Source organism: Mauremys mutica, chromosome 11 (genome assembly GCF_020497125.1).
Source record: "Mauremys mutica isolate MM-2020 ecotype Southern chromosome 11, ASM2049712v1, whole genome shotgun sequence".
NCBI classification, from domain to species: Eukaryota; Metazoa; Chordata; order Testudines; family Geoemydidae; genus Mauremys; species Mauremys mutica.
Window position 1 is genome coordinate 22,081,627 of NC_059082.1, and position 23,546 is coordinate 22,105,172.

The 23,546-nt window shown below is 43.0% G+C and overlaps 1 protein-coding gene across 4 annotated transcripts in view; it reads right to left on the reverse strand.

The window, feature by feature from the left end:
* The window catches only part of AP4E1 (adaptor related protein complex 4 subunit epsilon 1), a 73,842-nt gene that overhangs the window by 17,770 nt on the left and 32,526 nt on the right, over positions 1 to 23,546 (reverse strand). For 2 of the 4 annotated variants that reach the window (XM_044979158.1, XM_044979159.1), the window contains exons 5-13: positions 16,587 to 16,658; positions 15,144 to 15,267; positions 6,721 to 6,794; positions 6,188 to 6,309; positions 5,164 to 5,323; positions 4,445 to 4,611; positions 3,674 to 3,747; positions 280 to 402; positions 76 to 185 (exon numbers count right to left, since the gene is read on the reverse strand). In XM_044979158.1, coding sequence (XP_044835093.1) covers positions 76 to 185; positions 280 to 402; positions 3,674 to 3,747; positions 4,445 to 4,611; positions 5,164 to 5,323; positions 6,188 to 6,309; positions 6,721 to 6,794; positions 15,144 to 15,267; positions 16,587 to 16,658 — 1,026 coding nt within the window. Of the gene's footprint in view, positions 1 to 75; positions 186 to 279; positions 403 to 3,673; positions 3,748 to 4,444; positions 4,612 to 5,163; positions 5,324 to 6,187; positions 6,310 to 6,720; positions 6,795 to 15,143; positions 15,268 to 16,586; positions 16,659 to 18,152; positions 18,336 to 23,201; positions 23,345 to 23,546 lie in introns of those variants that run through there. The other 2 variants (XM_044979160.1, XM_044979157.1) reach the window with 2 other exon arrangements.

A 23,546-nucleotide genomic window follows, 5' to 3' on the forward strand; every position in this document is an offset into this window, starting at 1 on the left:
ACTCTAAAATGACATTAATATAGCATGAATTTTAAACATTAAGCTCTCTTTATGGGCGTTCAAAAATCAACTTACTTCCCTTTTGATGATAGGATCAGGATGGTCTAGACACTCAATTATTGTCATTTGGTGCTGAAGTGCCAGATTAGGATCCTGCTGGATAACATAGGTCAGAGCCTTTAGTCCTAGAAAATAAATTATTGCATGAAGATATGACAAAAGATCACATACACATGATCAGATTAAAATCTTCTTGCTGAGATGATCAGGTATCCTTACCTAAATACTTCAAATTAATTTTAGGTGATAGAACAAATTTTCCAATGCATTTGGCAGCCTTCTCAAGCAGATCAGATTTGGGGCAAATGGTATAAATTGTTTGTACACATTCAAATAAGATAGCTGGGGGGAAAACAACAAATGTTAAACAGCAATAATTTAAGAATATACATTTCTATAACAATGCGTTTTCATATAAAAGCTAGTACATACAAGTAAAAAAATCTTCATGTCAAATGACGACTGTTTCTCTAGAAAGGGGTTAGGCTTAATATTTTAAAGAAATCTAATATGCATGCTGCATGTAGATTTCTGGGATCTTAAATATTATCTCATTAAATATTTTAAACAAGTGTTACTGTTTGGATGTGAAAAAATTTCCTTCTTTCAGGCAAGTAATAGCCCTATTGCATATCCCATGAATATGATTCACCCTGATTCAAGATTGTCCTGTTTAGAAGAGGCCAAATAATATAGCTGGACAATGGCTAGGTTGGGTACATAGCCACCATTGCAGAGTGGCATTTCAATTACTTCGCACAAGTAACTGGGAGTTTTTTCGCTGCTTTATCATCCACATACCAGGAAGATGACATCAGAGGAAGATGATAATGTTTATTTCTTAATGTAGAAAAATTTTGCAAGCAGTTATTGTTAGTAACATCTGGTATCTGGTAGGGAGCCTAGTTCAGTTTACGTAGTAGGGTGGATAGATGAAGTACAGAAAGGGTGGGCAAAAGCTCAGTAGTTTGACTTAAAAAAAAACAAAACCACAAGAACCTACTTCTCTGTCAACAACAGACAAGACTTTGGGGCCCAGCAATGGATTATTAAGTCTTTAGGGAAAGAAATTTATCTAAAACTGATTTACCTTTTATGTTTAGTGTACACAAAAGTTTGAATTGATTTTGTTGAACAGAAGTTTCCACCCTCCGGTATTCTGACCGACTTTCAGGTAAGGAACATTCATATGGACTTGGGGCCTAATCCTATTCTCACTTAAATTAATGACAACTCCCTCACTGATTTCAATGGGAAAAGAACTGGATTCTTGGTTATTTTCTTTTTCAAACAATATTTATTAAACTTTTCAGTTTTGTAGACAGCTTCCCAGCCCTGAAATTTGTTGTAAAATACAGCCACTGAAGAGACTACATAGTGTGGAGGTGCAAAAAGTAAACTTTAAAGGTTTTCATAGAGACTCAAAATTTTCATTAGACTATCACAGCAGCAGGTAGGAAGTCATTATGAACAACCAAGATCAACAAACTTTATGACATAGACAAAAGGGACAAGAGCTCAGAGGCATAATTCCTCTGAGGAAAAAAAATATTTCTGCTGGGAAAAGCTAAATGGGATAACAAGTGAAGTGAAGAAAAGGAGATACAAATTAATCTTTTAGGGCACCAATTTAGGTGAGTCAATAGCAAAATTCAATATCCAAGTTAGATTGCCAACTGGTATTTAGGACCATGGCAGCAATTCACATGCTCTTTCCATATCTCATATAGGTTAGCCATGGGATGAACAGACCAGAATCTATCAATTGTTATCAATTAAACTAAATATTAGAAAGGTATGTGCACTTAACTGTGCAGCTACATGAAACAAGCTAGGAATGTCTTCAAGGTATGGCTTTTAATATTACAGAACTGGCTATTTTGCAACAAAGTAATCAGATTTTAACATTTTCACATTGCCTTGCATCATAGATTCTTTAGCACTGTATCAATAATTAATATATAGCGAGCAAAGGAATGCACATGTAAATTCTGTTTTCTGTGTACATTTTACTTGATAAGTGCCAAAATAAGGCTTTTTACATATGGTTGTCTACTCTGATCCCTAAAGTATTTAACATTCAGTCTTGGGAATCCAATTTCCTCTCACTGTGCAGAGAATTTATGCACATTAACTCTCTTGAGAGTTGCATGTGTAAATCCATCATACACTAAGAAAACAAATTCCTGAATGTCTATGTTGCTGTTCCTGCATAAAATCACGCCCCTGGCATACAAGTGAAACAGTGAATGGATGGTTATAAGATTTGACAGATGTTTCATCAGTATATCATTTGACAAAAAAAAATTTTTTTAAAGGGATGGGTGAGTATTCTGCATTTAATGTGCATCTCACTTTCATTAATGCTTAGAAAATACACCTAGTCAAGGAAACAGACTCCTAGAACTTTGGGGTATATGTTCCACTGTTATTCAGACACTTTCAAAACCAAGTCTTAATTTTCTATCAATCGCTGGCAACATTTATGGCTTCGTTTTAAAACCATGAAATACTACTTTTTTTTTTTAAGAGTAAAAGAACAGTTGTTAATTTAGTGTTCTAGAACCTTAGATATTTGTGCTTGAAAAAGATAGCAAAAACAAGCAAACCAACCCACACATCTTTCAAACTCTCCATAGTTTGCAATATGCCCTTAGGAGTCTGAAAGTATTATTTCTTGTTGATTCTGCTCTATTGTCAAATATTTTTTTTAACGGTAAACTAACATGACTGTTTGCAACAATTATAAGATTTACTGTAGTGCCTTATGTCAAAACACACTTTCACATGCATCAGTATCAATGAGCTCTGGAAATAATTTTAACAACAGATTCTAGAGAGCAACTCAAGAGATCGGGGGGAGGGATAGCTCAGTGGTTTGAGCATTGGCCTGCTAAACCCAGGATTGTGAGTTCAATCCTTGAGGTGGCCATTTGAGGATCTGGGTCAAAAATCTGTCTGGGGATTGGTCCTGCTTTGAGCAGGGGGTTGGACTAGATGACCTCCGGAGGTCCCTTCCAACCCTGATATTCTATGATCACAAATGTGTTTGCAAAAGGAAAGGATGTCTCTCTCACACACTTTTTGTTAAGTTTCTCAACAACTAATCATGTGGAGGATTTTTTTTTTTTTAGAAACCTGAAGTCCAGTCTTTCCTTCTGAAACACAAGGCATAACACCATTTTTTTTCAAGTTAGCTACTATAATGAATACATCTGTGCAATTGATGATTTCACAAGCACATGATGTTGTATACTGAGGAAAAGAGCAAGCTCAAAATAATTTGGAGGACTTTCACATAGTATGCAGCAGTTTGAATGCATGCAAATTTGGATCTATAAATATTTAGTTGTTTCCCATTAAATAAATATTTTTCACTTGAAAAACATTTCAAAACTACATTATACAGGAATATATAATTTCTGTTCATGTGTTAACATTACTAACGTTCTATTTCCTTGTTTTTTAATTCACCAGTCGCAATACCCAAATTCATGACCTCACCAGATTACTAAACAAAAGAATAGTTACTCATGTCAACAGAACAATAACTAAACACTTACATTTTCATTCTTTGCAAATATTTGTACTTATACAAAATATTCTCACCCACCATATGTAATATTATGATTTATTTCTGCTCTTCTTAAAGACTCATCCAGAACATCATACATTAATTCACTTGTCCTGTTGCAAAATAAAAATTGTAAAAAGAAAGTTCTCACTTTATTTGAAGCCCAGTAAATTAATCACAAAAAAAACCCCACCTGTATATACCTGTTTAGTGAAAAAATAAAATCCTAATCCTACAAGCTGCTCCACATGATTTCAATGAGACTATTCATATTAATGAATTCTCATTAGAGCAAGTAAGGGCTACAATCTGGCTCTAAATGGCATCTCACAAGATATTTGCTACTTTCAAATAAGCCATCTATTGTATCAAGATAGACTAAAAATACATTCCTTGCCGATCAACCAAAAAGTCTGTCTTATTTATTAAGAGGAACAGAGAACACAAACAACTAAACTCTTACAAAGGACAGCTCTCTTTTTACACTGCCTTGTCTTGGATTTTCACTGTGATCATATTACCTACCAAATTAATGGAAATTCTGATCTCAAGTCCACAAGTGTCTCTCACCACATATCCCATAATTAGCTGCCTGACCCACATAGGAGCTGAGAAACAAGGTAAGTATAATAACTTTTCAATAAATAACTTTTCACACTATTTGTTAATAAAGAGCAAATGGAATGTATTAATCCTTTATTTTCCTTTGTGTCATGACAGCACAGTAAAAGTTATGTTACCACACAATAATGACTCACTGTGTATTCTTTCTATTTTCAAAGAATTGATTACATAGAAGAAACTGGTTACCTTGGATCATCTTTTCCTAACAGCCCCAGTATTCTTAAGAGCTGAATTTGTAGCCATGGTGCGGGCACGCTGTGGTAATTGAAGTCGATAGGAAGCTTTCCTCCCACTACCTGCTTTAGAATGGTTACAAAGCTCTCTGTCAAGTCCTTGTATCCAGATGCATTTTTCTAGACAAGGAAAAGAGAAATACTTTAAGTTCAGTGCTTCAGAAATACACCATAAGACCATGACAGGAATATAATCTTATTAGCTATTATTCAATTAATTGTTCCATTTCCTAACCCATCACTTCTTCCTCTCGAACCCCAACATCAACTCCTTTTTGCTTTATTAAGCTGAAGTGTTTTCCCTGTATTTTCAACAAGACAGTGAATACGACTGACAGCATTTCCCTTGCAATGGTACACTGAATTCACAGGCAATCCTCAGCATAATCTATAACACACTGAAAAAAACCTAAACTTTGGACTTAAAAACCATTATGCCAAAGGTGTTGATCACCAGGGTCAGGCTCTGAACGGGTCAGCTGGGGCTTTTGTCAAGGGTTGGAATGCTAATGAATATAGTACTGATTACCGCGATTCACCTTCATAACTAACTGAAGACAATTTGATAGACCATCCTTCCAGAGAGATTTTCCTACAGAACAATTTTACAGTTGTTTGTACATTTTAAAAACCAGCCTATATGTTCAATTAGGCTTCTAATTCTCGGCCTACCTTAATCATTTGAAGGTAAATGTGTAAAGAAGCAGCCATGACTCCAACATCCCTGTCACACAGGGCTTTCCGGAACTTGTCATGGATGTGCTGGACTTGGTTGGGAGCAATGAGATAGAATTTATACAAGGCCTGAACTGCTTTTCTTCTGATAATTTCCCTAAAGAGAAATATTTTTCTTTAAAAGATCAAGCAACTTGACCCTAAATAGAAGTTTTACTTAACCTAAATTGTTTCTCTATATTATGAAACAGAGACTTTATTTTTATGAAAACTACTGACTTTGTAACATTTCCCACTTTTATAGCTAGTTAGTTAAAAATATTAACTAGGCATCACATCATGATGCCTCTGAAATAGTATTATCATCCAAGTTTTACAAATGAGGACACCGAGACAAGAGAGAGGGATAAGTAATCTGGCAAAGGCCACATGATGAGTCAGTGGCACAGCAAGCAGAGTTTAGTAGTTCCTGGAGTTAGATCATGCTTATGCTACCTTTTAGTTTAGTATGTATTCCGTGCTAGCTCTGTATTTTCATGTATGTAATGTTATTAACGATGAGGCCTGATACTCAAAAGGCTGAGCACCTACACCTCACAAGTCTTCAGTGGGGTTTGCGCACGCTCAGCTTCTCCAAAAATCAGGCACAGATCTTTCTGTGACGTAATGAATTCCAAGGGTACAACTTGTTACTCTATTTACACTACAAACACTTCTTAACCCACATAGTGCAACAGTATCTCGACGTGTATAAAGTTACATGACATGTATCCATCAACAATGCTTAAGCACAACAAAAGACATCCATTGTGCAATCAAGAATGCACAAACTAAAGAGGGGAGGGGGAAACAAAAGGAAAATGTGAAAAGGAACACAAAGTTGTGAATGGCGACTAAGGAAGGATTCAGAGCAAAAACAGTACTTGAGAAATATTTATGTACTGAAATAAAACATCTAAATTTTAGGACATTCCAAGTTTATAACAAAAGGCTGAAATCCTTCCTATAAGTGAATACGTACTTAGAATGCTGAAGTTTGTCTTCTATGAGGGGAAGTACAGCTGGAATCATTTCCCGTGGAAAGATCTGGCTGACAACAGTAAGCGCCATACACACCTCAACCAGGTTAGTGCTCTGCAAGTCCTGTCACAATCATTAAGACAACAAAATGGTCATTTCTAATTTAAACTATGAGAAACTTTTCATTTCTAAGGCCAAATGTGGGAAAGCCTCCACTTTTTATGCTATCCTGTGAAGCGCTGCTCTCTAATGCTCTGCTAATTAGGGGATTGTTCAATTTTTCTGTGAAATTTTCATTGTATTTGTTTAATACTGCTACAAAACTTGAAACTATAACCACAGGAAAAGGATACATTAGAGTCCCGTAAGCAGCTCAGGTGAATAGTCATTTTTCCTATTTCAATGTTAACTGACAAACAAGTAGATTTTATTAATGATTACATAGTTTAGAATTAAATTGGCATTATACTTGGAAAAGCACTGGCCTAAAAAGTTAGTGTAATGTTCTTCTCCAAACCTCCCATAAAGCTGTACCTTCACAACTGTGTTAACAAGCAGAAGCAACAGTTCATGATTTTCATGGAGGAATAAAGAAACAGCCAAGTAACCTACAAAAGAAAACAACAAAAAACCTTCATCACCTTTTCCAGTAATAAACTATTTCCAAATGTTAACAGGAGAACTTAAGACATCCAGAACACAAGAGTTGACTCCTCAAATCATAGGTGAAAATACTGGCAGATTATATGATCTCTGTGGGTAAATCTAGAAAGGAAAAGAAAAGAAAAGGGAAAAAGAAGAAAAAGAAAAGAACCCTGCGGCAGTGAGTTTCAGAGCCCGAGTAACTGACTCTGAGATTCACTGCCGTGGGTGGGGGGGTTGCCTTGTAGATGCACTCTATTATTTTTTTAATGTCAGGGTTTAAATTAACTGTTTTTTATAATCTGGTTGCTTGGATATATTTAGCTTGTTGTAGTGTTCAGTAAGGATGGACTTGAAACCCACAAGTTGTGTCCAAAGTTAAGAGGACCCTGTAAAGCTGTCAGATCTAAAGCGCTGAGGATGACATCATATAAGAGACAATTCATTAGGAAATGAATGGTTTTTTCCATACTAACAAAATTATATTCTTCCTAGACCAGACAACTACCCATAAGCAGTCTGCACTTTATTTTTAAGTAAGGAGACACCAATATAGCAAATTTTAGTTTTAAGTAAATTATTGTGTCCCAGTTTATTTACTAAATTACATAATTCAACACTATATATTTTCTAGTGTTACTCAATTAAGTTATTCTTTTATTTATTTTGACTGGTAATTATAAAACGGACCTATTCAAAGGAGCTCTAGGTACTGTGACGTAATTAAAACAACACAAAACACACACGCACACACACACAAAGTCGGTAAAAGTGGTCATTCCAATCCCATAACACAAATCAACCTATATAATTATAGGAGAGCAAACAAATCCTCTATCACAGCTCAAACTCCATTCATGCCCTCATCCTCCTCAGATATCCAGGAAATAAGACGGGGTTTGGGGATGGCCTGAATGTCACAGACTTCAACCATTTGGAACTAAGGAGGGAACTAAATTCCAGAATCAAGGACCCTGATGGAATAAGCATCTCTTCTGATCACAAAAGGTGGAACTATTATATGGGGATAGTTTGTGGGTCTCAGACCAGCAGGGCTTTGGCCATTTAAGGTTTTACAATTTAGATTCCAGAAAGGAACCAATAGATAGGTCTTGAACCACTGGTGAAATGTCTCCTGGTATGATAAACCTCTAAACAATCAGATCACTGCATTCTGGACTACCTTCAGTGTCTGAATTAATTTCAGGTGTAACCTACAATGAATACATGGCAGTAGTCTAGTATCAGTAAGTGATAAAGACATGGACTATGATAGCAAATTCCATATTGCAAAGAAGAAACCACAGCCTTCTGGCCAGACCTGGATTTTTAAAAAGCAGCTTCATGATAACAGGTGCTACCTTATTGTTTAACAGCAGTTGTTTTCTACCTGAACTCTCAAGTGGCAAACTTGAACGAAATAGGAGGTTATGGTGTGATGGGCACAACCCTGCAGTCAAGGAAGCCGAGATAATCCTTGCCACTTCACAGGTTTTTCCCAACCTACCAACATCACCTGTGTCATATCTGGATTTAGCCTCAACTAACTTGTTCTCATTTGTTCCTAGATTGCCACCTAACACTCAAACACAATGGCAAGATCAAGTGAGAGGAGAAGAACATACTGAAGACATGAGAACCCATGCTGCCTCACTAACACTCCTAGAAGCCCCAGATATATATCCCAGGGGGTTGCATTAGGTAATTGTTCATCTGCCTCACACACACACACACCCCCAAAATGAGGAGTTACAAGATGGAGGATGACTCGACAAGAAAACCCTTGAGGCAGATGAACAATTCCCTAATGCAACTTTATGGGACTGCCCACCCAGGAAAGAATGGAGACACTCAAGAGCCCTGTTCACCACTGCATACAGCTGTAGAGTCAGCAGTACCAAAGACAACTGAACAACTTTATAATATCAGCATAGACACCTACTCATTCTCCATTACTAGTAGATCCTCAAGCCAAAGCAATGAGTGCTGTTTTTTTGTCCAGATCTGAGGCATCTAGATACTGAAAAGACTGGTCTCACACAACCTTCTCAATAATATTACCTACAAGGGAAGATATGAAACTGGTTGACAGTTAGCCAGATTGTCAATGTCAAGAAATAATCTCCTGATCAGAAGCCATATACAAGCACACTTCAAAAGAGATTGCACCCTGACTTCCACAAGAAGGTGTTAATTCCTACGAGCATCACACTGAGCATCTTTTCACTGGTCTTCAATAGTCAGGACATGGATCTAAAATTACAGTTTCTGATACAAGGTTTTTCCAACTCCAGCGCTTGAGTGAATTATACCAGCTGAAATTCAAACAGAGAAAACCTAACAGTTATTTTACCCAATATATTGTCTTGCTATTGTGGATGCAGATAATTTGGCCCACATCTGAACTATTTTCTCTGCAACACAACAAGAAATGTCTTCACTAAGACACTTGAATCAGCAACCTCTTGGAAATACACCAGATTAATCAGAAAGTCAACTCCTTGAAACAAATCTACTGATAAGACTTTGTAGCTAAAACAGAGATATGAAACTCTTCTTTGCCTCCCATCAGGGCCGCCCAGGGGGGGGGCAAAGGGGGCAATTTGCCCCGGGCCCCGGGCTCCACAGGGGCCCCCCAAGAGAACAGCAGAGGCTCCCGCCTCCGCCCCTCTCCTGGAGCCTCAGCGCATCAAGCGCCGTCTCTCCGCCGGGGCCCCTGAGCCCCGCCGTCAGATGGCGGGGCTGGGAGCACCGGGCTGAGCTCAGCTCCCTCCGCTCGGCGTGGAGCTCCCAGCCCCGCCCCCTCACCACGCGGCTCTGAGCGGGACGGAGCTCAGGCCCCGCCGGGGACACGCTGCGGCTGTTCCGGCGAGGCGCTGACTCCGGGTGAGGAGGGAGCCGGGGGTAAGAGGCTGGGGCCGGGGCGGGGGGGAAGCGGGACCCGCCGCCGAAGCGCAGCCCGGTCTTCGGCAGCGGGGGGCCCCTTCCGTTCCGGGACCCGCCGCCGAAGTGCCCCGAAGACCCGCGGCGGGGACCCCCCCCGCCGAATTACCGCCGAAGTCCAGGCTGCGCTTCGGCGGCGGGTCCCACTTCGGCGGTAATTCGGCGGCGGGGGGGCCCCCGCCGCGGGTCTTGGGGCACTTCGGCGGCGGGTCCCGGAACAGAAGGGCCCCCCGCCGCCGAAGACCCCGGGCCCCCGGAATCATCTGGGCGGCCCTGCCTCCCATACAATATGTGGCGTGAAATTTCAAAAATTCTTTTACACCATCAGTCAGGGCTTGGCTACACTTGAAAGTTGCAGCGCTGGGAGTTACAGCGCTGGTCGTGCAGCTGTGCAGGGCCAGCGCTGGTGTGTGGCCACATTTGCAGCATTTACAGCGCTGTTGGGAGTGCTGCATTATGGGCAGCTATCCCAGCATTCAAGTGGCAACAACGTGCTTTTCAAAAGAGGGGGGTGGAGGGTGGTGTACTGTGACAGGGAGCGGGGAAGATAGAGAGAGTGGATTTTTGGAGCCAACACTGTGTGTTAGCTTCCCTGGATTTAAAAATCACAAAATGTTCACGAGCCCTTAGTCTTAATTGCAAACAGCTTGCATCCAACGCTGTTTCTCTGTCAAGCAAACTGCTTGCCTCTCATTTGATCGTTCACAGCCAGGTACAGATAGCTCCTGTTTGCTGTGATCAGTGTTTGTTTTTTAGATAAGCAGTTCAACGGAGCTCCGATCGGAGTTCACAACAAAACAAAGAGAGGCTGCATAACAAAACAAAGAAAGTAATTTAGTTAAAAGCATTCTGGGATATCTCCTTATTCCCTGGAGGCCAATAAAAGCGCTGGTGTGTGTCCACACTTGATGAGCAGCGCTGGATCACCAGCGCTGCAATCGCTACACCCCAACCTGGCCAGGTGTACAGCCAGTGCTGCAGCCAGGGAGTTGCAGCGCTGGATGTGCCTTGCAGGTGTGGACAGTTACTAATTGCAGTGCTGGAAAGCCTCTACCAGCGCTGCAACTTGCAAGTGTAGCCAAGCCCTCAGATTTCTCCATAGACTTCTGCATTGGTGCTCTCATTATCTTCCCTCTCGCCTCACTTGTCACAAACCACCTCTAACCCAAGGTGGCCTCTGTGTACAAAGACAGGGAATAATATGCTTAAAGGGCACTGCACTAAAGAAAATTATAAAACCCTACAAAAGCATAAATACAGTTGAATGTCGGACAGCCAGCACTCTCAATTTGGAAATACTCTTACTCCACTAATTCAACACTATATATTTTCTAGTGTTACTCAATTAAGTTATTCTTTTATTTATTTTGACTGGTAATTATAAAACGGACCTATTCAAAGGAGCTCTAGGTACTGTGACGTAATTAAAACAACACAAAACACACACGCACACACACACAAAGTCGGTAAAAGTGGTCATTCCAATCCCATAACACAAATCAACCTATATAATTATAGGAGAGCAAACAAATCCTCTATCACAGCTCAAACTCCATTCATGCCCTCATCCTCCTCAGATATCCAGGAAATAAGACGGGGTTTGGGGATGGCCTGAATGTCACAGACTTCAACCATTTGGAACTAAGGAGGGAACTAAATTCCAGAATCAAGGACCCTGATGGAATAAGCATCTCTTCTGATCACAAAAGGTGGAACTATTATATGGGGATAGTTTGTGGGTCTCAGACCAGCAGGGCTTTGGCCATTTAAGGTTTTACAATTTAGATTCCAGAAAGGAACCAATAGATAGGTCTTGAACCACTGGTGAAATGTCTCCTGGTATGATAAACCTCTAAACAATCAGATCACTGCATTCTGGACTACCTTCAGTGTCTGAATTAATTTCAGGTGTAACCTACAATGAATACATGGCAGTAGTCTAGTATCAGTAAGTGATAAAGACATGGACTATGATAGCAAATTCCATATTGCAAAGAAGAAACCACAGCCTTCTGGCCAGACCTGGATTTTTAAAAAGCAGCTTCATGATAACAGGTGCTACCTTATTGTTTAACAGCAGTTGTTTTCTACCTGAACTCTCAAGTGGCAAACTTGAACGAAATAGGAGGTTATGGTGTGATGGGCACAACCCTGCAGTCAAGGAAGCCGAGATAATCCTTGCCACTTCACAGGTTTTTCCCAACCTACCAACATCACCTGTGTCATATCTGGATTTAGCCTCAACTAACTTGTTCTCATTTGTTCCTAGATTGCCACCTAACACTCAAACACAATGGCAAGATCAAGTGAGAGGAGAAGAACATACTGAAGACATGAGAACCCATGCTGCCTCACTAACACTCCTAGAAGCCCCAGATATATATCCCAGGGGGTTGCATTAGGTAATTGTTCATCTGCCTCACACACACACACACCCCAAACATGAGGAGTTACAAGATGGAGGATGACTCGACAAGAAAACCCTTGAGGCAGATGAACAATTCCCTAATGCAACTTTATGGGACTGCCCACCCAGGAAAGAATGGAGACACTCAAGAGCCCTGTTCACCACTGCATACAGCTGTAGAGTCAGCAGTACCAAAGACAACTGAACAACTTTATAATATCAGCATAGACACCTACTCATTCTCCATTACTAGTAGATCCTCAAGCCAAAGCAATGAGTGCTGTTTTTTTGTCCAGATCTGAGGCATCTAGATACTGAAAAGACTGGTCTCACACAACCTTCTCAATAATATTACCTACAAGGGAAGATATGAAACTGGTTGACAGTTAGCCAGATTGTCAATGTCAAGAAATAATCTCCTGATCAGAAGCCATATACAAGCACACTTCAAAAGAGATTGCACCCTGACTTCCACAAGAAGGTGTTAATTCCTACGAGCATCACACTGAGCATCTTTTCACTGGTCTTCAATAGTCAGGACATGGATCTAAAATTACAGTTTCTGATACAAGGTTTTTCCAACTCCAGCGCTTGAGTGAATTATACCAGCTGAAATTCAAACAGAGAAAACCTAACAGTTATTTTACCCAATATATTGTCTTGCTATTGTGGATGCAGATAATTTGGCCCACATCTGAACTATTTTCTCTGCAACACAACAAGAAATGTCTTCACTAAGACACTTGAATCAGCAACCTCTTGGAAATACACCAGATTAATCAGAAAGTCAACTCCTTGAAACAAATCTACTGATAAGACTTTGTAGCTAAAACAGAGATATGAAACTCTTCTTTGCCTCCCATCAGGGCCGCCCAGGGGGGGGGCAAAGGGGGCAATTTGCCCCGGGCCCCGGGCTCCACAGGGGCCCCCCAAGAGAACAGCAGAGGCTCCCGCCTCCGCCCCTCTCCTGGAGCCTCAGCGCATCAAGCGCCGTCTCTCCGCCGGGGCCCCTGAGCCCCGCCGTCAGATGGCGGGGCTGGGAGCACCGGGCTGAGCTCAGCTCCCTCCGCTCGGCGTGGAGCTCCCAGCCCCGCCCCCTCACCACGCGGCTCTGAGCGGGACGGAGCTCAGGCCCCGCCGGGGACACGCTGCGGCTGTTCCGGCGAGGCGCTGACTCCGGGTGAGGAGGGAGCCGGGGGTAAGAGGCTGGGGCCGGGGCGGGGGGGAAGCGGGACCCGCCGCCGAAGCGCAGCCCGGTCTTCGGCAGCGGGGGGCCCCTTCCGTTCCGGGACCCGCCGCCGAAGTGCCCCGAAGACCCGCGGCGGGGACCCCCCCCGCCGAATTACCGCCGAAGTCCGGGCTGTGCTTCGGCGGCGGGTCCCGCTTCGGCGGTAATTCGGCGGCGGGGGGGCCCCCGCCGCGGGTCTTGGGGCACTTCGGCGGCGGGTCCCGGAACAGAAGGGCCCCCCGCCGCCGAAGACCCCGGGCCCCCGGAATCATCTGGGCGGCCCTGCCTCCCATACAATATGTGGCGTGAAATTTCAAAAATTCTTTTACACCATCAGTCAGGGCTTGGCTACACTTGAAAGTTGCAGCGCTGGGAGTTACAGCGCTGGTCGTGCAGCTGTGCAGGGCCAGCGCTGGTGTGTGGCCACATTTGCAGCATTTACAGCGCTGTTGGGAGTGCTGCATTATGGGCAGCTATCCCAGCATTCAAGTGGCAACAACGTGCTTTTCAAAAGAGGGGGGTGGAGGGTGGTGTACTGTGACAGGGAGCGGGGAAGATAGAGAGAGTGGATTTTTGGAGCCAACACTGTGTGTTAGCTTCCCTGGATTTAAAAATCACAAAATGTTCACGAGCCCTTAGTCTTAATTGCAAACAGCTTGCATCCAACGCTGTTTCTCTGTCAAGCAAACTGCTTGCCTCTCATTTGATCGTTCACAGCCAGGTACAGATAGCTCCTGTTTGCTGTGATCAGTGTTTGTTTTTTAGATAAGCAGTTCAACGGAGCTCCGATCGGAGTTCACAACAAAACAAAGAGAGGCTGCATAACAAAACAAAGAAAGTAATTTAGTTAAAAGCATTCTGGGATATCTCCTTATTCCCTGGAGGCCAATAAAAGCGCTGGTGTGTGTCCACACTTGATGAGCAGCGCTGGATCACCAGCGCTGCAATCGCTACACCCCAACCTGGCCAGGTGTACAGCCAGTGCTGCAGCCAGGGAGTTGCAGCGCTGGATGTGCCTTGCAGGTGTGGACAGTTACTAATTGCAGTGCTGGAAAGCCTCTACCAGCGCTGCAACTTGCAAGTGTAGCCAAGCCCTCAGATTTCTCCATAGACTTCTGCATTGGTGCTCTCATTATCTTCCCTCTCGCCTCACTTGTCACAAACCACCTCTAACCCAAGGTGGCCTCTGTGTACAAAGACAGGGAATAATATGCTTAAAGGGCACTGCACTAAAGAAAATTATAAAACCCTACAAAAGCATAAATACAGTTGAATGTCGGACAGCCAGCACTCTCAATTTGGAAATACTCTTACTCCACTAAATTTTGTCTCTCTAATATTCCAGTTATATTATTTTAAAAGCTTATTTATGACAACTATATATTAATACCCTTTAAATGAAAATGCTTGTATGTTTCTGGTGTTTACTAGAGCTGATATTCAAAATTATTAAATACAGAGGGTTGTTGTTTTTTTTATGGTTTCCCCTTTGCACCCATTTTTCAACCAGATACAGAGCTCCTTCAAATTCAAATAATTTTGTATTTTCACATTTTGAAATATCAAGTTGAATTATTTCCCTCCCTCTCCCCCAAAAATATTGAAAATAAAATTGTAAAAAGTGGGAGAAAACTTTCAACCAGTTCTTGTGTTTAGTATGACTTCCAACCCAATCTCAGGGGACATTTGTGGCAATTTTGAGCACAATGTAAAGATATACGAGTCTTATACACATACCAACTCTTTTTTCTAAAAGGTTTCCCTGTTGTGCTAGCTTAATAGCATGGATGTATCCGAAGGAGGACTCATATCCCAGCATTTCACAATAGATTAGTCTCACCATACATTCTTTCATCAGTCTCTGAAATACCAAGAATGAAATATTAAGAAATTTAGAATAGTTTTAAGTGCTCTGTTCCTCTTTGCAGTTCTAACATATTGAGGTTTGAGACTTTGACATCATGTATATATTATAAACAAAAAGCACTACTTTTTCTAAAATCAGAATTTAACATTTCTAAAATAAAAGTTTATCAATATTTGATGTGATACTAATGTTTCAAAACAAATTTAAGTTAAACTACAACTGAACTTCATCAAATCCCATGCATAAAGATCATGTTATCCAGCTATGAGTGGCATCCTTGCATTCAAAACAAAATTATGACCATCATGGGTATTAAAATGAATAGTCACAATGCACTGTACCACCATACGTACAATACCACAAATGATTCCACATCTCACTGTTGTTGTATCACCAATGGGAGGAAAGTGGTCAGTGCAGTCACAAATGGAAGAGAAATGGTTCCATTAAATAATCTCTCTATTAAAAAACATTTTTATTCTAGTGTGGACCACAACTTTATAAAGCCAATAGTGAGTGACAAATTAAATATGATCTTGCGATGTGACAATGTAGCAAAAACTAAGGGTCTGTATACACATGGAATTATTCAGGAATAATTATTCCTGAATATCATGATGTGTTGACAGACCTATTCCAGAATAAGAGTATCCAAACATAGAATTATTCCGGGACCACTTTTGCTCTTTATATTCACATGCTACCTTAATCCAAATTAACTTTCAAATATAGATAATTCCTACATTGCATATACAATGGAACTGCATGCAATGTTAGAAAGGTAATTAATATGAACACAGAAGCATCTCATGCTTGACTGAAATCTGTAATGATTGGTCTGCATTTGAGAATTCCCTTGACTAATCTCAAGCAACCAGAGGGTGGTAATTTGACAGATGATAGAACCAGTGTTCTGAGACAGCACAGACAGACAGGCAGGAGCACTCTAAGACTGCACTTGGGAGGAGTAATCGGACACGCTCAGCTGCATCACCTGATTTCCCTGTCTACACTAGTACTACAACAGTACAAGATACAACATTGGCAATACTTGCTCCATGCAAGCACAGTTGCAATGGTGCTCTCACTGCTTGGGCACCATTGCAAAACCCTAGGTGTAGACATAAGTGTATTACAAGTTCAGCATGTTCTAGTAATGGTGCTAACAAATGCAAGATGTCTCTAAATGTATACCAACTATACCAAACTCAGAAGTATTCACTCACTCTGCCAAGCACAAGCCTGCACATTGCTATTCTTAAATTCAGACTACAGTAAAGGTAAATTTCAAAACAAAGACGACCAAAACTTACAAGTGTTGTAGTGGGAGCAGAAACTGTTGCCTTCAAATTAGTTTGTTCCTGTTGTATTAATTTTTCTTCCTCCTATAAAAGAAAAATTTAAACATTTTTAAGATCTTGCATAAAGATCTTGCAAAAAACAAAAAAAATGAATGATGGCAAGGAAAGCATGATGTTACAATTCTATCAAAAATAGTTTATATAATCTTATGGTCTTCGTTTGTTTTTTGTATAAATAATATCACAAAGCTATTACACTTCCAATTTCACTAGATTTACAGCTTCAAAGGGTTTCACTAGATTTCCATATACTGTTTTTTTTAAAGCACAGAAAATCATATACTTTCCATATCTACATTTTCATCTGCTCACTCTTCCACTGGCCTGTATTACAGTATACAGAAGTTTATTGATTTAAAATGGTCTAACAGTACTTCATTTATATTCTTGGACTTGGAAAATATTTTAAAGTAGACAGTTTTAATACATGCCATTCAAAACAGAAACTACATTCTGCAGCCATTTTGCAAGCTCAGCATGTTTGGCCCTAGTTAGGGCTTAGATGAGACCTCTAGTGCCTAGACAGTGATACTGGTAATTCAGCCAGTAACACTCTTTCTTCTAAATCAGTATTGAAATAATACACGGCATGGTGTCAGGGAATGACACGATGCATTATTTTGGATGACAGATAACACTAAGGTCCTGCCCACTTGTACAGCACACACTCTTAGGAATAGTAAGGGATTTAGCTCTGTCCTGGCCAAGTTACATCATGTTATTTACACCTACGCCTACAAAAACCGATCATTGTGTATTGCATTCATATTTACTCCCTGTACTAAACTGGAAGGAAGGATGGTCCAATGGTTAGGGCTCTAGGCTCTGGTTTTGAGATCCTGGTCTGACACCGCCTTCCTGTGTGACTATGGACAAACCATTTAACCTCTCCGTGCCTTAGCTCCCAATGTGTAAAATAGGGATTTACAGCACTTCTCTACCTGGGGCGAGGTAAGGATACTAAGTATAAATATATGAAAGGTAAATTGGCAACCCTTCGTTGTTTTATCACATTACAGTCTTTAATTACAAAATCTTTAATTCCTGAAGACTCCAGGACACTCCTGGAGCCCTGGCACCCCTAATTAAAGCCTATGAGGCACCCAGATACTATTGTAATTGGGGCATATCAATAGGCTGGGTGGCTAGAAACAAAAGCATGTTACTGGGCAAGGCTGAACAGGTGCGTTTCACCCCAGGGGCAGCTGCCAACACTTGCTGACCTTCCACATTCAGGCTTTTCTACACCCCACAACGCAGGGGCGGAGCTGCTTGACCGAAAACCCGCCTGCTCTAATACTCGGCGGCAGGGGCCCCCCGTGGCTTCGCGCCTGCCCAGAGCATGAGAGACACCCGGCGCGGGAAGCCAGGGTGAGAAGGGGGACCGCGGGCCCAGCCTCCCCGCTTGCTTTCAGCCTGGGGACGGGGACCCAGGCTACGGCTACAATTCACAGGGGAGAAGGTCCTGCTGGCCCGCCAGGGGCCCAGCCCGCCGCGGAGCCACCCGCCGGCCCGTACGTGTTTGGAGGAGAGCGCGGTGATGCTCCGGATCAAGCCGCCCAGCCGCGAGGTGGCCGAGACCCGACCCGGGCCCCCGCCGGGCCCGGCCCCCGGGTCGTGCTGCCCCAGCAGGCCGGGCAGCGCGCTCAGCGTCCGCTCCACCACGTCGCTCATGCCCGGCCCCGCCGGCGGCGGCCCCCACTCGCCTCCCGGAAGGGCAGGGCCTGGTCCCGCCCCCACTTCCGGTTTCCCTGACTAAAAAAAACTTTATTGAGGCTCCAGGCGCGGACAGCGGACACGGCGGGTGGCTGGGGCGGGAAAAGGCGCGTAGAGCCGCAGGCTCCTGGGCTCTAGGTAGCCCGAGTCCCCGCCCCCCGCCGGGCCCCGGGGCGTGGTGATGTGAGACGTCAGCGACCCCCGCCCGAGGACCGTGCCCGGCAAGGCCTGAAGGGCTACGGCCCGGAGCGCGCCCCCGTCCGAGGCTCGGGGTGGTGCCCAGGAGCCCTTGCGCGCGGCAGGTGGCACAGAGCGGGGAGAGCGCTTACGGGGCCCGCTCAGCAGCGTCACCTCGGCGCAGCAAGTGGTGCCTGGGCTACATATGGACACAGCTCAGTCGTGGGGGGGAGCAGAGCTGGGCCTCTGCTGTGCGGCTCCCTGCTGTCGCCACTGGTCACCCTTGGTGAGTGGCAACGCCCCAGTCTTTGAGAGGCTTCATGGCCTCCCTTGACTCCCAGCACCCTGCCACACATAGCCCGCTAAACCTGAAGGTGGAGCCGAAACACCGCTTTCTAAGCTGGAGAGCGTAGCCAGGGGATTCAGCCTTTACAGAGGGGTCCTGGCATCAGGCAGCACTGCTCGCACCAGGCTTTGAAACATGGCAAGAGTTGCTTTGGGTAACCTCTCCTCATAAGTGATTTCACAAAACCTCAAATCCTATGATGGCCACCCATCCTGCCAACCCAAGAGGGAAGCAGTGTTGGGATAGGTTAGTAAAATGCTTATTTTGATGTCTAAACGCTGTAACGAATCAGTTACATGCTTATAGGTCTTTATCTGTGTAAGTCTGAAAAGAATGAGTTTAAAGTTAAGTAGCAGAATTAGCTGAATTTTCAGATCCTTTATATCAATAAGATTTTTCTCTTTTTCTTTTATTAGCAGAAACAACAAAATAAACACTCTACAGGGCCAATTTGTTAAAGTTTTTCTCAGTAGCTTTTCATTTACAGATAAAAATTTGTTTTAGTTGCATCCACTCTTGGAAGTGGAGAAATGTGTGTATAGCATAGGACATGAGCTTGATCTTTCAACAGTGAAATTAATGGGAGTTTTGTGATTGTCTTCAAAGGAAACAGCATGGATAAGGCTGAAAAAAAACACACACACACACAAAAAGGTACAATCACACACTTATTCAGATTTCATAATTAAATGAGAGCCTGGCAATGTAAGAATCATTTTCTCAGTTGTGATGGCTTTCTTTTGTACTGTGTCTGGAGGGAGTAATTTCACATTATCCATAATATGCAATAAGCATCTACTTTGTAAATAATGATTAATTTAAGGATACTTTCTTTTTGTTGTACCGGTATATTAAGGTTGTTCTTATCCTTCATCTTGTTTTTAAAATTATGATTGCATTTACACTGAAAGAAAACCATCAGACAGTAAGTAAGGAGTGAAACATCCTACCCAATACCTATTTTTTTTTTATTTTTAAGAAGCTCCTTTTAAACTTTAAATTATTAAGTCTGAATCAGTTTAAGTTTCAGTTTTTGTTTTGTAACCTTCTGAAGAGTGTAGTTATCAAAAGGTAAAGCTTGCTTCTTTGCATGTGTTTTTTAAGCTTGGTTCAGCAATAAATATTGGGCTGAATCCAATAGTATAGTGCAGGGGCTGATTTTTAGTGGTACTCTGCTGCCAGTCCTGGCTGCCAGCTCCACTCAGCCCACTGCTGGTCTGGGGTTCTGTCTGCCGGCCCTGCTAAGCCCACTGATGGTCCCTTGCCAGCCAGGGTCCTGGCCGCCAGCCCCACCCAGCCCGCCGCCGGCCTGGGATACCCGCCACCAGTCCCGCTCACCTTGCTGCACTATTATTTACTTTACATACAATAATAGTTTAGTTATATAATAGACTTACATTTTAATGTTTTTAGAAGGTTTCTCTATATTACCAGCACGCAAAACCTTAAATTAGAGTGAATAAATGAAGACTCGGCACCCCACTTCTGAAAGGTTGCTGACTCCGGTTTAGTGTCATAGAAATGTAGGACTGTAAGGGACCTCGGTAGGTCAACAAGTCCAGTCCCCTGCACTGAGGCAGAACTAAGTATTATCTAGACCATCCCTGACAGGTGTTTGTCCAACCTGTTCTTAAAAACCTCCAATTTTGGAGATTCCACAACCTCCTTAGGTAACTTGTTCTAGGGATATGATGCAGCTGCTGTACCAAATAGCTGATGGAATGTGGTTAGAGAGAGAGCAGTGTCAGCCCTGGTACAATCATCAATGTAAAATGGATTATCTAGTGGCATGAAGCTACCCTAAAGGTTCTTAGCTACCTCCCTCCTGCTGACATAGCGGGTGTGGCTAGAGGAAAGCATGTGCCAATCTCTTGTTGTGGTTTTAGCTCCTTAGAACAACTGACATGATTGAAAGCAGCCCTCTGCCTGCTCTCGCTTATGCTCGGCCATTGGGCATGTTCACAGTGGCCCCAGGATCACAGGAGCGGAAAGGTGCCACCACTGCACCACACTGTCCCTACACGCATTCTGTATACTTCAGACAGACCCAGGATCTGACACATCATTTACAATGTTATGGCTGCTTGTGTGTTTCTATACTGTCTCTTTAACTAGCATGTGGTTTTGATACTGCAAACACTAACATTATTATTTATATTACCACAGGAGCCCTGTTCATGCACCAGCACCCCATTATGCTAGTTGCTGTACAAATACAGAACAAAACGACAGTCCCTACACCAAAGAGCTTACGATCTAAGTATGGGACAAGAACAACAGCTGAATACAGGCATCTGGGGGAATATAAGGAAACAAAGACAGTATTGGTCAGCATGACAGACTGTGGGTCTCAGTACACCAGCAGCTTAATCATTTTCAAGTAGTTGGAGGCATCATGGCAAAGAGCAGCCTTAAGGAGGATTAGTGAGGTAGTTTTGTTGATGTTTGTGGGGAGCTCCTTCCAAGCATGAAGAGCAGCATGAAAGAAAACAAAAAGGTGCTTGATTGAAAATTTAACAAGTGGTTGATGGAAGCTGTCTTCATAGGCTGGAGTTGACATCTCAATAGTGATTCAAACAGAATAGGTATGGTTGTGATAGGCCATGGAAGGCCTTAAAAATGAAGACAAGTAGCTTATGTTTGTTGTGATAGAGAAGGGGGAGCCAGTGGAGGGATACAATGGGAGGGGTGACCTGGTCAAAGCTACTGGCTAGGAAAAGGATCTTTACAGCAGCATTCTGAATGGATCTGAGCCAGGGCAAGATTGTGTTTGTCAAGGCCAGAGAGAAGGGTGGTACACTAATCGATATGCAAGATGATGAGAACCTTGACGTGAGTTTTAGTGGGTGGATAAGAAAGACCATATTTTAGAAAAAAGTTATGCAGGAAGAATTAACAAGATTTATAGAGCCTTGTAAATCCGCAGGTATCTGCAGACCATTTTTGCAGATCGCAGTGTGGATGCAAATACAAATTTTGTATCTGTACATGGCTCTACAGCACACTCACCCCCAAACAGAGCAGCTGTCACCCAGTCTGCAGGCTCCAGCTCAGCTATCTGAATCACACAGCAGCATGCTGGGCATTCTGGGAGATGTAGTCCCCAGCTTGCTTGGAGGGAGGAGGTAAACTACAACTCCCAGAAGGGGGAGTGAGCCAAGCACTGTAAGGTGGGGGTGCTCTTTAAATGAGCAGGCAGTAATGGCTGCATGCATTAGAGCCCCTGCAACTGAGTTGGGGTGTCCAAGTCCCCCACAGGGATGGTGGTATTGCATAGAAGGACCTGGAATCATAGCCTCCCTGCCTGGACCAGGGAAGGAGGTATGGCAAGGTCAGAGCTGGTGGCAGGGCAGAAGGTCTCTGGAGAGAAGTGGGGCTATGGATTGGGTGCTTGACACCACTGCCCTGCATCACTGCTGCACAGTGACCTGTGGAGCTGTTTAGAGCCCTGCAAATACGTGGATATCCGCAGACAATTTTTGCGGATTGCGGATCCGATGCGGATACACCTTTTTGTATCCATGCAGGGCTCTAAATTTAGGCACAGCCAGGCTGGGAGAACCTAGAGAGGTCCAAGTCCAGGATGATGCCCAGGAGTTGATCTGATTCATATGATTCTGTTGCTCTCAATAGTAGTACTCATACAAGCAAAGATTGTTTACATGAGTAAGGGTTTGCAGAATGCAACCCTTGAGTGTCACTTATGATTTTTGTTCTGCTTTTAAAATTAAACCTAAGATTTCTTACCCATGAAAAATATTTTTGATGACAAAGTAAAAACCTTGAAATTCATGAGTCTGGCTGTCTTTATATACCATTCCCCTCCCCCCCCATGCAATACTCCAACTTTTCAAAATACGATTCATTTTAATATGATCACATTTAGGTCTAGTTTCACAGGTATTAAATTACAACAGGTGCTAAAAGCAAAAGCCTTGTTGTCCTCAGCAGCTTGACACTGAAGGAGCTTAATCTGATTTCAGTGACCCCCCCCTCCCATCTCTTGTCAGTCACATACCTCAGACTTTGGCCATGCCTCAGAACTGCCCTGAAACACAACAATGTGACTTCCCATGCATCTATATGGAAGGATTCAGAGTAGCAGCTGTGTTAGTCTGTATCCACAAAAAGAACAGGAGTATTTGTGGCACCTTAGACACTAACACTTTTCTTGGTGGGGGGCTAAGATTCCACCCCTTGCTCCTGCTCTTGGGGCACTGAGTCCCACTAGTGGCCCATGAAGGTGGTAAAGGACAGAAGCAGGGGAGGGGTCTGGGTTTGCTCCTTACTCTGAGCCCTAGCCCCTCTCAACTCCTGTGGGTCCTTACCCTCTTCCCCCTTGGATGGGGTACCTTCAGTCCTTAGATGCTGGGGGAAGGAGTCTTCCTCTGCTGCTGGGGCAGGGTCTCCCTTACTCTAGTTTTCTGATCTTCAGAGTCTCACAGCACACCTCCAAGCTCCAGTCCTCTCTCCTGACTGCCTGAAGCAGGGGGTTTGTTAGGTTGCTAACAGGGTCTTAATTGACTATAGGTGCTCCAATTAACCTTTAGCAACCCTCCCTAGTCTACAGGGAACCATGCCTTAATTAGCCTAGGGCTTATATACTTCCCCTCTACCACTCTCCCACTGCTCCCTGGCCCTCCTGTATCACAACACAGAACATGGAACAATGG